General features: G+C 55.1%; 1 protein-coding gene across 1 annotated transcript in view; it reads right to left on the bottom strand.

The window, feature by feature from the left end:
- The window catches only part of isoc2 (isochorismatase domain containing 2), a 38,583-nt gene that overhangs the window by 11,928 nt on the left and 11,404 nt on the right, over positions 1-15,251 (bottom strand). The window contains exons 2-3 of the mRNA XM_059957661.1: positions 14,763-14,909; positions 10,800-11,012 (exon numbers count right to left, since the gene is read on the bottom strand). Of these exons, the coding sequence (XP_059813644.1) occupies positions 10,800-11,012; positions 14,763-14,894 (345 nt within the window). The 5' untranslated portion in view covers positions 14,895-14,909. The remainder of the gene's footprint in view (positions 1-10,799; positions 11,013-14,762; positions 14,910-15,251) is intronic.

Raw genomic sequence — 15,251 nt, 5'->3', positions numbered from 1 at the left:
TTCGATGTAGCAGCCAAAACATCGTTTGAGACGTCTCGACCTCTCACGGCCTGGAAGTTCTGCAGGACTAACAGGACTTCCCTGGCATTGGAATTTCTGGCACTGAGCCAGCAAGGTACTGTCGAGTACAAACTTTTCCAGCCAGTTACTTAACTCGCTCCAGGACTTAATAAGCAGCACCACCGTATCATTCTCCATTCGGACATTGAACCAACATGCCGGACCGGTCTACAGGGAGTCGCAGGCCTGCGGGGAGTTATGCAAAGGCGGCTGCCTCTCCAGCCTCGGACAACGCCCTGTTTCGGACGGTGAAAGTCGAACGCGGGGTGCAATGTATTTTGCGTCCTGGAACTACCCTGGAAAAGTGCGCGGAGGCTATGGAGGACTTGTTGGGGAGAGATGGTGTTTTGGCCGCTGAGAAGGAGTTCGGGAAGGCAGTGTTTTATCTGAGGAATGATGAGTTGGTGCATCGGACCCTCAGTAGGGGGATCACGGTGCAGAACATCTTTTTACAGATGGAGCTAGTGACAGCTCCCACACAACGCATCGTCCTCGGTCACGTACAGCCTTTCATCCCCAACGAGGACCTGCTTCCCGCACTAGCACGCTTGGGGCAAGTAAGGTCAGAAATAACTGCCATCAGACAGAGACGCACCCTCCGTACCGTAATCTCTTTCCGGCGACAGGTATTCATGAAACTGGAACGGGAGGATGAAGTTGAGGGCCAGTTTACTGTCCGGCACGGGGGGGTAGATTATCAGGTGTATTGGAGCTCTGAGTGCCCACGGTGCCATGCGTGCGGGGAGGTGGGGCACTTTCGGAGGGACTGTCCTAGCACCCGAAAACCCAGAGAGTCCACTTCGGGAACCAGTGCCCCAGCTACCTCTGCCCCTGATCCCATCCCTGCTCCTACATCTGTGCCGACCCCTGCTCCTGCCCCGACCCTGTCTCTAACCCTGTCCCTATTCCTATGTCTGTTCCAGTCTCTGCTCCTACCCCTGTGGTTCAGGCGAGTGTTCCTGGGGCTACATGCAGGGAGGTTCAGGCGAGGGACGGGGTGGTGTCCGGGCGGGGCAAGAAAGCGAGGAAGAAGTCGAAACACGTGAAGAAGTCGGCCCCCGAGACCGTAGAGCTCACGCCCATTTGCCCTGAGGTGGAGAGGGAGGCTCGGGGAAGCGTACGGTTGAGCTGAGAGTACCGCTCCGTCGGTGAATTCCGCACCTGTGTGCTCCTTCGGCTTGAAGAGGAGATGGGATTGTTCCCCCAAGCGGGCAGGGAATGTAGATGCGGGGGAGTCCCAGAAAGGGGTGGGAATCCGGGTGGAAGTTGTGTCTAACCCTGAATCCCCAGATGTAGCCACCAGTCCTGTGGTGGGTGGTGTGGTTGTGCATGAAGCTAGTGCTGGGCCTGTTTGCACGCCTAAAACAGACCTGGAGCCCTCCACCCAGGACTTGGCAGTCAGCGCCTCCCTGGAGGCAAATGTATTAAGTAGTACAGGTGGAGCGGAGACCAGGCTCTCTCACAGTCAGCATCAGGCTGACAGTGAATCCATTGGGCCAGAGCTGCTGGGGTCCCCTTCATGCCTGTCTCCTGGGGAGGGTGATGTAACCTGCATGCCGACCCCATCAACTAATGGCCTGCAGGGAGTCCCTGGGGATTTTCCCTCCATCGTCGCAACTGTGGATAAGACTGGTGTGACGGTGGAGCGGGAAGGTATAGGGGAGGTACCCGCTGTGCAGTGTAGGTTGCAAGTGCAGCCACCTTATACACCAAATGAGGAGGACGGTGGGGGATCTGTCTGCAGTGAGGGGTTGGAGGGGGATTCATTTGATAGCGAGACAATGGACATCCTCACCCCTCCAGAGAAGTCCCCATTGATATCTGTGGAGGAGATCAGAGAGTTTATTCACTCCTCCGTTGGTGCAAAGCATCAGCCTAAACTAGCCTCGCTTCGCTGGCCTAGCATGCCGAGGCTGGTGAAGTCCCTGAGGGTCATCCTCAGACGGAAGGGGAAGGGGAAGAGGAATGCTGTGTCAGGGAATGACAGGCGGCTGCTGAAATCCTTCCTGGATGACCTGGTGCGGGACATCAGGATGGAAAGCAGCCTCGCTCCTTCGGGAGATGGTGGGTCACAGGGTAGCGATGGTAGCAGTCGGGCCCGGAAAGCAAAGGATATTCTCGGTTTTCTTCGGGACAGTGCGGCTGAGGGCGCCTCCGCTCTCAGTGGGAAGGGGACTGATGCTAAGGCCTAGTGTGCTCCCAACATGAAACTTACCATAGCTAGTCTCAATGTAAACGGTAGCAGGGGCTCTCTCCGCAGGTATAACAATCTCTCAGTCCTCAGGGACGGGAGATACGCGGTGAGTTTCCTGCAGGAAACCCATACCACCCCGGGGGACGAGTCCGCTTGGCTCCTGGAGTGGCAGGGCGGGGTCTACATGAGTCACCTTAGCTCCAACTCTACCGGGGTGGCGATCCTGTTGGCCCCAACCTTCCGGCCAGAAATCGTAGGAGTCCAAGATGTTGTGCCCGGCCATCTGCTCCACCTGGCTGTGCGCCTGGATGGTGTACCGTTACATTTTATCAACGTGTACGCTCCGAGGCGCGGGGTGATGCAGACGCGCCTATTCTTGCTGAGTTCCATCGACCCGGGGGACTGCGTCGTCCTCGCGGGAGACTTCAACTGTACCCTCGAGGTGGAGGACCACTCGGGCCTCCAACGCGACCCAGTATCGGCAAAAAAGTTAAAGGAGCTAGTCGGCTCCTTTGACTTGGTGGACAGCTGGCGGAATCTTCACCCCAACTCTAGCGCCTTCTCCAGAAGATCTAGAGAGGGGGGTTCCCGGATAGACCGCCTGTATATCTCTCGGGCTTATGTCTCCCGCGTGTCGGCTTCCTCCATGCGGCCGGTGTGGTGCCCGGATCATCACCTTGTGTGGATGGAATATACTCCTCTGCACCCTAGGGTGGGATCCGGGTATTGGCACTTTAACAACCGGCTGCTGGAGGACAGCCGATTCCGGGATTCATTCCGAGCGTTCTGGACCACCTGGAGAGAGAGAGACGGAGAGAGTTCTGCTCCCTACGGCTGTGGTGGGATGTGGGCAAGTCCCACATCTGGTTTTTATGTCGGGAGTACACTAGGGGATCGACAGAGGCAGGACTCTGAGATTGAGTGGCTTGAGAGAGCGTTGCTTGACCTAGAGTCCCATCTTGGTCCGACAGGTGGAGACTAACAGCTGTGGCAGGAATACCAGGAGAAAGACTCACTAAGGAATCTGCAGCTTCAGCAGTCCCGAGGTGCATATGTGAGGTCGCGGATCCAAATGCTGCAAGATTTGGACCGCGGCTCACCCTTCTTCTACTTATTGGAGAAGTGGCGGGGAGTTCAAAAGCAGCTGGTGGAGCTACTGGCTGCTGATGGCTCCTCCATCATGGACCCCGGCGAAATTATCAAAGAAGTCCGCACTTTCTATCGGTCCTTATTCTCACCAGATCCATCAAATGCAGAGGCATGTAATGAGGTCTGGGAAGATTTGCCAAAGGTCAGCCCAGAGGATGCAGTGTGTCTGGACGCTCCCCTGGCTCAGGAGGAGCTGTTTGCTGCCCTTCGGCAACTCTGGAGGGGTAAATCCCCTGGCTCAGATGATCTGAGTGTGGAGTTTTATCAGGCTTCTTGGGATGTCCTGGGGGTTGATTACAGCCTTGTTCTAGGGGAGAGCCTAGCCACCGGGGAAATGCCCCTCTCATGGCGGAGAGCTGTTGTGGTCCTGCTGCCCAAGAAGGGAGACCTCCGCCTGCTAAAGAACTGGCGCCCGGTCTCCCTCTTGTGCGCGGACTACAAGATCTTCGCCCGGGCAATGGCCAACCATCTTGGTTCAGTACTGAGACAGGTGATCCACCCTGACCAATCTTACACAGTCCCGGGCCGCTCCATCCAGGACAATGTCCACCTAGTACGGGACCTGATCCACCTGCACCAGGAGACTGGGTCCCGGGCCGCTCCATCCAGGACAATGTCCACCTAGTACGGGACCTGATCCACCTGCACCAGGAGACTGGGTCCCGGGCCGCTCCATCCAGGACAATGTCCACCTAGTACGGGACCTGATCCACCTGCACCAGGAGACTGGGTCCCGGGCCGCTCCATCCAGGACAATGTCCACCTAGTACGGGACCTGATCCTCCTGCAGCAGGAGACTGGGTCCCGGGCCGCTCCATCCAGGACAATGTCCACCTAGTACGGGACCTGATCCACCTGCAGCAGGAGACTGGGTCCCGGTCCGCTCCATCCAGGACAATGTCCACCTAGTACGGGACCTGATCCACCTGCACCAGGAGACTGGGTCCCGGTCCGCTCCATCCAGGACAATGTCCACCTAGTATGGGACCTGATCCACCTGCACCAGGAGACTGGGTCCCGGGCCGCTCCATCCAGGACAATGTCCACCTAGTACGGGACCTGATCCACCTGCACCAGGAGACTGGGTCCCGGGCCGCTCCATCCAGGACAATGTCCACCTAGTACGGGACCTGATCCTCCTGCAGCAGGAGACTGGGTCCCGGGCCGCTCCATCCAGGACAATGTCCACCTAGTACGGGACCTGATCCACCTGCACCAGGAGACTGGGTCCCGGGCCGCTCCATCCAGGACAATGTCCACCTAGTACGGGACCTGATCCACCTGCACCAGGAGACTGGGTCCCGGGCCGCTCCATCCAGGACAATGTCCACCTAGTACGGGACCTGATCCACCTGCACCAGGAGACTGGGTCCCGGGCCGCTCCATCCAGGACAATGTCCACCTAGTACGGGACCTGATCCACCTGCACCAGGAGACTGGGTCCCGGGCCGCTCCATCCAGGACAATGTCCACCTAGTACGGGACCTGATCCACCTGCACCAGGAGACTGGGTCCCGGGCCGCTCCATCCAGGACAATGTCCACCTAGTACGGGACCTGATCCTCCTGCAGCAGGAGACTGGGTCCCGGGCCGCTCCATCCAGGACAATGTCCACCTAGTACGGGACCTGATCCACCTGCAGCAGGAGACTGGGTCCCGGGCCGCTCCATCCAGGACAATGTCCACCTAGTACGGGACCTGATCCACCTGCACCAGGAGACTGGGTCCCGGGCTGCTCCATCCAGGACAATGTCCACCTAGTACGGGACCTGATCCACCTGCACCAGGAGACTGGGTCCTGGGCCGCTCCATCCAGGACAATGTCCACCTAGTACGGGACCTGATCCACCTGCACCAGGAGACTGGGTCCCGGGCCGCTCCATCCAGGACAATGTCCACCTAGTACGGGACCTGATCCACCTGCACCAGGAGACTGGGTCCCGGGCCGCTCCATCCAGGACAATGTCCACCTAGTACGGGACCTGATCCACCTGCACCAGGAGACTGGGTCCCGGGCCGCTCCATCCAGGACAATGTCCACCTAGTACGGGACCTGATCCACCTGCATCAGGAGACTGGGTCCCCGACAGCGTTTCTTTCTCTTGACCAGGAGAAGGCGTTTGACCGGGTAGACCACAGTTTCCTGGTGGGCACTCTGCAGGCCTTTGGGCTCGGACCACACTTTGTGGCCCGAGTTCGGCTCCTCTACTCTGCCGCAGAGTGCCTTGTTAAGGTCAATGGATCACTGGCAGCGCCCATTCCCTTCAGGAGAGGAGTACGTCAGGGATGCCCCATGTCCGGTCAATTGTATGCGATCTGTGTCGAGCCATTCCTGAGCCTCCTACGGCGAAGACTGACAGGTCTGGTTCTGCGTGAACCAGACATGGAGGTCGTCCTCTCGGCCCACGCCGATGATGTACTCCTCATGGTGACAGATCCCAATGACCTGCGGAAGATGCGCGAGTGCCAAGACGTTTTCTCGGCGGTATCCTCCGCCAGGATCAACCGGGCGAAATGTTCCGGACTCTTAGTGGGTCAGTGGCAGGTGAACTCCCTGCCGGAGGAGATGAGAGCTTTTGAGTGGAGTACTAGGCGTCTCCTCTATCTGGGAGTCTACCTGAGTCCTTCTGGGGAGACCTGGCTGGCGAACTGGCAGGACCTGGAGACGCTGGTCAGGCCTTCTCAGGGTGCTTTCCTATCGAGGCAGGGTGGTGGTCATAAACCAGCTGGTGGCCTCCATGTTGTGGTATCGGATGGTCACCTTGGCCCCTCCTGCCCCGTTTGTTGCAAGACTGCAGAGGAAGTTAGTGGACTTCTTCTGGGGCAACAGGAAACACTGGGTCTCTGCGGTCTTGAGTCTCCCAGTGGGAGAGGGTGGAAGTCGCTGGTGTGCGTTCGAATGCGACTGGTGGCTCTCCGCCTCAGGACTCTGCAGAGATTCCTGTATGCCGAGCACCCTCCCAGGTGGCACGTGTTGGCAACTTTCTCCCTCCGGAGGGGTTGCTGTCTTCATGAAGACACGCGGCTACCACCGGCGGGCGTCAGCCGTACGGCTTTGCGGAGTCTGCCCGGCTTCTATCAGGACCTACTGAGAGTCTGGAACATGGTCGCCTCAGGCCGGGAATCCCCTCCTCAGGCGGAGGGCGGGGTCCTGGCCGGCCCTTGCCCTACCTCAGTGGCTGTCGGTGCGGCTCAGTTGTGTGGACCGACTCAGGCCGAGCTGCTGGTCGGGCCCAGACCCCGCAATCTTCTCCGGGAGCCGTGTCCACACAACTTGAGCCGTCACTCATCGATACCCACAGTCCCATTCAGGGATGCAAGTAGGAGGTATCTGTATGGGCTGCTACTCCACATCCTCCACTTCCTTGCCCTTGTCCACCGTCCCGACACGCCATGGCGGTCGGTCCTTCCACCCAGAGGTGAGGAGGGTCCCCACTGGAAGTCCCTTTATGCCGGGGTTCTTCCCATGCACCTGGGGGATCTCGGCTGCAGGGTACTGCATAGAGCAGTGCCCTGCAATAAGTTCTTCAGTTTGTACATGGATCTCCCACCCGCATGCCACTTCTGCGGGCTGGAGGAAACCGTGTACCACATGTACATGGAGTGTGCGAGGCTGCAACCTCTTTTTGCGTATTTGCGTGGGCTGCTTCTCGCCTTCTGGTTGCATATTTATATATGGTCAACCAGTAAGGAAGGGGGCATGGAGGGATGAGGATGTCCTAGTCAACTTGCTCCTGGGGCTGGCGAAATCCGCCATGCGAGGGTCTTGGAAACGGGTGGCGGGAGGATCTCCCTGGGCAGACTGCCTGGCAATGTTTAGGGGGTAGGTTCGTGCCCGGGTAACTATTGAAAAAGAACACGCGCAGTCCACAGCGGCCTTGGAGGAGTTTCGAGACCGTTGGGCTCCGCGGGGTGTAAATGCCGTCGTGGATAGAGATGGCAACATTCTGGTGTAATGTCTATTCTCTATTTGTAGTGAAATAATTGTGTTTGCCACTGTTTTGTATATATTGTATAGCGCCAATATTTGTAATAAAGGATTTTGTAATAAAAAAGAGGGGTCAGATACAAGGTGAGGCTCCCTCTGCCCCATCCCATCATATACTCCTGGGGTCAGACACAGTAAAGCTCCCTCCAACCTGTCCCATCACACACTCCCGGGGTCAGACAAAGAGTGAAGCTCCCTCCACACAGTCCCATCACACACTCCCAGTCAGACACAGAGTGAATTTCCCTCCACACCGTTCCATCACACACTCCCGGGGTCAGACACAGAGTGAATCTCCCTGCACACGGACCCATCACACACCCCCGGAGTCAGACACAGAGTGAATCTCCCTTCACACCGTCCCATCGCACACTCCCAGGGTCGGACACAGTGACTCCCTCTTCCCACACTCTCAGGTCAGACACAGAGTAAAGCTCCCTCCACACTGTCCCATCACACACTCCCGGGTCAGACACAGAGTGAAGCTCCCTCCACACCGTCCCATCACACACTCCCGGGATCAGACACTGAGTGAATCTCCCTCCACACCGTCCCATCACACACTCCCGGGATCAGATACAGATTGAATCTCCCTCCACACCGTCCCATCACACACTCCCGGGGTCAGACACAGAGTGAATCTCCCTCCACACCGTCCCATCACACACTCCCGGGGTCAGACACAGAGTGAATCTCCCTCCACACCGTTCCATCACACACTCCTGGGGTCAGACACAGAGTGAATCTCCCTCCACACCATCCCATCACACACTCCCAGAGTCAGACGCAGAGTGAATCTCCCTCCACACCGTTCCATCACACACTCCTTGGGTCAGACACAGAGTGAATCTCCCTCCACACCGTCCCATCACACACTCTCAGGGTCAGACACAGAGTGAAGCTCCATCCACACCGTCCCATCACACACTCCCGGGGTCAGACACAATCGAGTGAATCTCCCTCCACACTGTCCCATCACACACTCCCGGGGTCAGACAGGGTGTGAAGCCCCCTCCACACTGTCCCATCACACACTCCTGGGGTCAGACACAGAGTGAATCTCCCTCCACACTGTCCCATCACAGACTCCCGGGGTCAGACACAGAGTGAATCTCCCTCCACACCGTCCCATCACACACTCCTTGGGTCAGACACAGAGTGAATCTCCCTCCACACCGTCCCATCACACACTCTCAGGGTCAGACACAGAGTGAAGCTCCATCCACACCGTCCCATCACACACTCCCGGGGTGAGACACAGAGTGACTCTCCCTCCACACCGTCCCATTACACACTCCCGGGGTCAGACACAGAGTGACTCTCCCTCCACACCGTCCCATCACACACTCCCGGGATCAGACACAGATTGAATCTCCCTCCACACCGTCCCATCACACACTCCCGGGGTCAGACACAGAGTGAATCTCCCTCCACACCGTCCCATCACACACTCCCAGAGTCAGACACAGAGTGAATCTCCCTCCACACCGTCCCATCACACACTCCCGGGGTCAGACACAGAGTGAATCTCCCTCCACTCCGTCCCATCACACACTCTCGGGGTCAGACACAGAGTGACTCTCCCTCCACACCGTCCCATCACACACTCCTTGGGTCAGACACAGAGTGAATCTCCCTCCACGCCGTCCCATCACACACTCTCAGGGTCAGACACAGAGTGAAGCTCCATCCACACCGTCCCATCACAGACTCCCGTGGTGAGACACAGAGTGACTCTCCCTCCACACCGTCCCATTACACACTCCCGGGGTCAGACAAAGAGTGAATCTCCCTCCACACCGTCCCATCACACACTCCCGGGGTCAGACACAGAGTGAATCTCCATCCACACTGTCCCATCACACACTCCTGGGGTCAGACACAGAAGCTCCCTCCACACCGTCCCATCACACACTCCTTGGGTCAGACACAGAGTGAATCTCCCTCCACACCGTCCCATCACACACTCTCAGGGTCAGACACAGAGTGAAGCTCCATCCACACCGTCCCATCACACACTCCCCGGGTCAGACACAGAGTGAATCTCCCTCCACACCGTCCCATCACACACCCCCGGGGTCAGACACAGAGTGAATCTCCCTCCACACCGTTCCATCACACACTCCTGGGGTCAGACACAGAAGCTCCCTCCACACCGTCCCATCACACACTCCCAGAGTCAGACACAGAGTGAATCTCCCTCCACACCGTCCCATCACACACTCCCGGGGTCAGACACAGAGTGAATCTCCCTCCACTCCGTCCCATCACACACTCCCGGGGTCAGACACAGAGTGACTCTCCCTCCACACCGTCCCATCACACATTCCCGGGGTCAGACACAGAGTTAATCTCCCTCCACACCGTCCCATCACACACTCCCGGGGTCAGACACAGAGTGACTCTCCCTCCACACCGTCCCATCACACATTCCCGGGGTCAGACACAGAGTTAATCTCCCTCCACACCGTCCCATCACACACTCCCGGGGTCAGACACAGAGTGAATCTCCCTCCACACCGTCCCATCACACACTCCCGGGGTCAGACACAGAGTGAATCTCCCTCCACACCGTCCCATCACACACTCCCAGGGTCAGACACAGTGTGAATCTCCTTCCACACCGTCCCATCACACACTCCTGGGGTCAGATACAGATTGAATCTCCCTCCAGACCGTCCCATCACACACTCCCGGGGTCAGACACAGAGTAAATCTCCCTCCACACCGTCCCATCACACACTACCAGGGTCAGACACAGTGTGAATCTCCTTCCACACCGTCCCATCACACACTCCGGGGGTCAGATACAGAGTGAATCTCCCTCCACACCGTCCCATCACACACTCCTGGGGTCAGATACAGAGTGAATCTCCCTCCACACCGTCCCATCACACACTCCTGGGGTCAGATACAGAGTGAAGCTCCCTCCACACCGTCCCATCACACACTCCCGAGGTCAGACACAGAGTGAATCTCCCTCCACACCGTCCCATCACACACTCCTGGGGTCAGATACAGAGTGAATCTCCCTCCACACCGTCCCATCACACACTCCCGGGGTCAGATACAGAGTGAATCTCCCTCCACACCGTCCCATCACACACTCCTGGGGTCAGATACAGAGTGAATCTCCCTCCACACCGTCCCATCACACACTCCTGGGGTCAGATACAGAGTGAAGCTCCCTCCACACCGTCCCATCACACACTCCCGGGGTCAGATACAGAGTGAATCTCCCTCCACACCGTCCCATCACACACTCCTGGGGTCAGATACAGAATGAATCTCCCTCCACACCGTCCCATCACACATTCCTGGGGTCAGATACAGAGTGAAGCTCCCTCCACACCGTCCCATCACACACTCCTGGGGTCAGATACAGAGTGAAGCCCCCTCAACACTGACCATTATACAGGCCTGCGTCTCGATGCCGCACAGAAGGACTGACTGTAGCCGTGGCAGGGCATCAAGCTCTCTCTCCACCTCGGGACACAGCATACTAAAGCAGGTCTTGCTGATCTTCCTCAGGTCTTGAGCTCCTAGCTCGGGAACAGTGGGTCCCAGTCCCTGAGGGTACTGTTCCGTGACGATGGTGGGGATTTCCAGGGCTCTGGCACCCTGTTAAAGGGGGGAGAGAGTAGGAGAGACAGTTCCTAAATCAGACTGTCTGTTATCACTGGCTGCTTTTTTCTCACTTCCCCTCCATCCCTCTCTCCCTCCATCTCCTGTTCCCTCCATTGCAAACCAGTATTTTTTAATAATATTTTTATGACTTGTGCTTTTTAATAAACTCACGTATTTTTCACACTCACTGCCAGAAAGTGGTACAGCAGCTAAACTAACGGTTTATCACCGTCCTCATTTTTCATTGGCTAAACACCCACGTGATGTCACTGTTTCAGTTATGTACCCTATTATCTTTTATTCTTATTTTATTATAAAAGTGATGGATTTTTCAGAGGTACCATCTTGGCTTCTTTATTCCTTTTGTATTCACACCCGTTCCATTGTTTCTCAGCTCTTTATTTAGTTTGCTGAGTATTTATGTTTGTATGTACTCTAAAACTAACAGCCATTCTTGCCTCCCGGAGCATCAGGAAGTAAAGAGAGAGGCAACAGCTCCATCTTTCCTCTCCTCTCTTTCACCTTTGCTCCATCAAATCTCTCCTCGCTCCATCTCCATCTCCTCTTCCATCTTCCTCTCTTCTCTCTTTCCCTCCATCTCCTCCCTTCCTCCTCACCCATCCTACAGACCTTCTTTCTCACTGTCCCTCCATTTCTCTGCCTTCTTTCACCTTCCCTCCTCCCCTCACCTCTCCCTCACCAACCCTCCTCCAACTCCTCTTTCCCACCCCTCCATCCCTCCCTTTTTCCTACCATCCCCCTCTTTCCCACCTTCCCTTCATTCACTCCATCCCTCCCTTCCAGTGTGACAGAGTTGAGGATGAGCCAGCAGGTTTACAAGTAGATCATGGGTGTAACATGAATGTACGGAAGGACAAGCCAATGACTGGGTACAAATGCAGACAGAGCAACGAGTTAAGTTGTACCACAGAGGCAAATTTCAAAGGGCGAAGAATGCAGGACTGAAGGTGTTGTATTTAAGTGTATATAGCATTTGGAATGAGGCACAATTAGAGATCGGCCGGTACAACGTTGCAGGCATCACTGCGCCATGCCTGAAAGAAGGCGATAGTTGGGAGCTTCTATCGAAACGACATATTGGAAGACACAGGCGGGGGTGTGGCTCTGTCGGTAGGAGATGGAAAGAGGAGACATAGGGTCAGAGAATGTTGAATCTTTTGTGGGTGGAGTTAAGAAACTGCAGGTAAAAAAAAACATGGGAATCATATACAGGCTCCAGATAGTAGCCAAGATGTGGGGTTGAGATTGCAAAGGGAGCTGGAAAAGGCCTGTAATAAGGGCAATGTCTCAATTGTAATGGGGGTCTTCAATATGCAAGGGGACTGCAAAAATCAGATTAGTGTTGGATCGCAAGAGAGAGATCTTGTTGAATGCCCTCGCGATGGCATTTTAGAGCAGCTTGTGTTTGAGCCATCTCGGGGAAAGGCCATCTTAGACTGGGTGTTGTGTAATTACCCAGATCTTATTAGGGAGCTCAATGTGAAGGAACCCCTAGGAGACAGTGTGATCAGAATATGAGTGAATACATACTGCAGTTTGAGAGGGAAAAGCACAAGTCACATGTATCTGTATCACATTGGAACAAAGGGAATGACATGCAGAGGCATGAGAGAGGAGCTTGCCCAGGAGGGTATTGGTGGGAATGACGGCACAGCAGAGGTGGCTGAAGTTTCTGGCAATAGTTCACAAGGCACAGGATAGATATGTCCCACAGAAGTTGTTCTCAAATAGCAGGGACAGACAACCGTAGCTCATAAGGGACTGCATAAGGGAATCATGAGCGAGGTGATAGGCGGCTGGAGGAGGAGGCAGAGTGAACACCTCTCTCATGATTCCGCCTTCTACCACCCATAGTGCTTCCCCCCTTACGTTCCTTCTTCACCTCTCCTGCCTATCCCCTCCCTGCTTCCCCTCCCCCACCCCTTGACCTTCCCTCGGATTGGTTGTTCACCTGGCACCTACCACCCCCCCCACCTTCTTTATAGGGCCCCTGCCCCCTCCCTCTTCAGTCCTGACGAAGGGTCTCGGCCCGAAACGTTGTCTGCTCGTTTCCATGGATGTTGCCCGACCTGCTGAGTTCCTCCAGTGTGTTGTATGTGTGGCAGATGAGCTTAGTGGGTGTTTCACATCTGTTTTCACTGAGCAAGACACTAGCAGTGTGCCAGAGGTCTGTGAGTGTCAGATAGTAGGAGCCAGTGTCATTGCTATTACAAGGGGAAAGTGCTGGGCAAACCGTAAGGTCTTAAGGAGGATAAGTCGCCTGGACCAGGTGGATTATATTCCAGAGTCCTGAGAAGGGATAATGCATTCATTGGTCATGATCTTTCAAGAATCACTTGATTCTGGCACGGTCCTGGAGGACTGGAAGATTGCAAATGTCACTGCACTCTTTAAAAAGGGAGGATGGCCAAAAGAAAGAAAATTATAGGCCAGTTAGCCGGATCTCAGTGGTTGGGAAAGTGTCGGGAGTCTATTATGAAGGATGACTTTTTGGGGTACTTAAGAGACCAAAAATAAAATGTCAAAGTCAGCATGGTGTCTGTAAGGGAAATCTTGTCTGGCAAATCTGTTATCGAGTTCTTCGAGGAAGTAACAAGCAGGGCGGACATTTGAGAGGGACTGGATGTCATTCACTTGGACTTTCAGAAGCATTTGATAAGATGCCACACATGAGGCTGCTTAACAAGATAAAATCCTGTGGTGTTGCAGGAAAGATACTGGCATGGATAGAGGAATGGCTGACAGGCAGGAGGCTGCCAGTGACTCGTGGTGTTCCTCAGGGGTCAGTATTGGGACCACTACTTTTCACATTGTTTGTCAATGATTTGGATAATGGAATTGATGGCTTTGTGGCAAAGTTTGCAGATGATACGAAGATAGGTGGAGGGGTAGGCAGTGCTGAGGAAGCAATGTGATTGAAGCAGGACTTCGTCAAGTTGGAAGAATGGGCAAAAAAGTGGCAGATGGAATACAGTGTGGGAAATGTATGATAATGCATTTCAGTAAAAGGAACAATAGTGCGAACTGTTATCTAAATGGGGAGAAATTCAAACATCAGGTTGAGTCTGTGGTAAAGAAGGCAAATTCAATGTCAGCATTTACTTCAAGGGGAATAGAATATAAAAGCAAGGAGATAATGCTGAGGCTTTATCAGACGCCAGTCAGGCTGCACTTAGAGAATCGTCAACATATCTCAGAAAGCCTGTGTTGTCGTTGGAGAGGGTCCAGCGGAGGTTCACAAGGATGATTCTGGGAACGAAGGGGTTAACATATGAGGAGCGTTTGTCAGCTTTGGGTCTGTACTCACTGGAATTGAGAAGAATGCGGGGAGATCTCATTGAAACCTACCGGATGTTGAAAGAACTAGATAGAGTAGATGTGGAGAGGATGTTTCCTATGGTGGGGTATCCAGAACTAGAAGGCACAGCCTCAGAATTGAGGGGCGGCCTTTTTGAACAGAGATAAAGAGGATTTTGTTTTAGCTGGAGAGTGGTGGAATGCTCTGCCACAGCTGAGTCGGTGGGTATATTTAAATCGGAAGTTGATAATATCCTGATCGGGCAGGACATTAAAGGATATGGCGAGAAGGCAGGTGTATAGGGTTGCGCATGTGGAAATGGTGGAGCAGATTCCAGGGACTGAATGGCCTAATTCTGCTCCTATGTATTATGGTCTTCCACCTTCCCTCTATTCCCTCCTTCCCTCCATCCGCCTCCTCCTCACCTCGAGCATCCTGGCAGCCACAGAGACTATCTGCGGGAAATACACCACGCTCTGACGGAATTTCTCCTGCATGTCACAGAGGAAGAGGGCGCACGTCCTCGCCACCAGCTTGCCCACCTTGTGGCTCGACATTTCCAGATCTTTTGTCTGTGGCAATGGGAGGAGACGTCAGCAGGAATGCGGTTGGGTGGGGGGGTAGGGATTGATCAGTCTGCAGCAGGCGGGAGGGGCGGGGGAGAGATTTCTGCCTTTCCCCCCAACACCAGAGAGAAGGGAGAAGGAGGTCAATCTCCGGACACTCCATCAGACAGAGACAGGCGGAGGGGCAGGAGGTGGGGAGGGAGACAGCACCATCAGCAGCAAAGGCAGGTCACAGAGATAAGGTTTCCTGCAGGCCAGCAATGTTGGTTTAAAGGTACAGAAGGGACAAGCAGGGCGGCCATTGTTGGGAGTAGGAGCGTCAAGCTTTGGTATAAAAGAAGCATTGGC

Source organism: Hypanus sabinus, assembly GCF_030144855.1.
Source record: "Hypanus sabinus isolate sHypSab1 chromosome 24 unlocalized genomic scaffold, sHypSab1.hap1 SUPER_24_unloc_7, whole genome shotgun sequence".
Classification (NCBI taxonomy): Eukaryota; Metazoa; Chordata; class Chondrichthyes; order Myliobatiformes; family Dasyatidae; genus Hypanus; species Hypanus sabinus.
The sequence above is the reverse complement of the archived record's forward strand: the minus strand, read 5'-3'. Positions and strand labels throughout refer to the sequence as shown.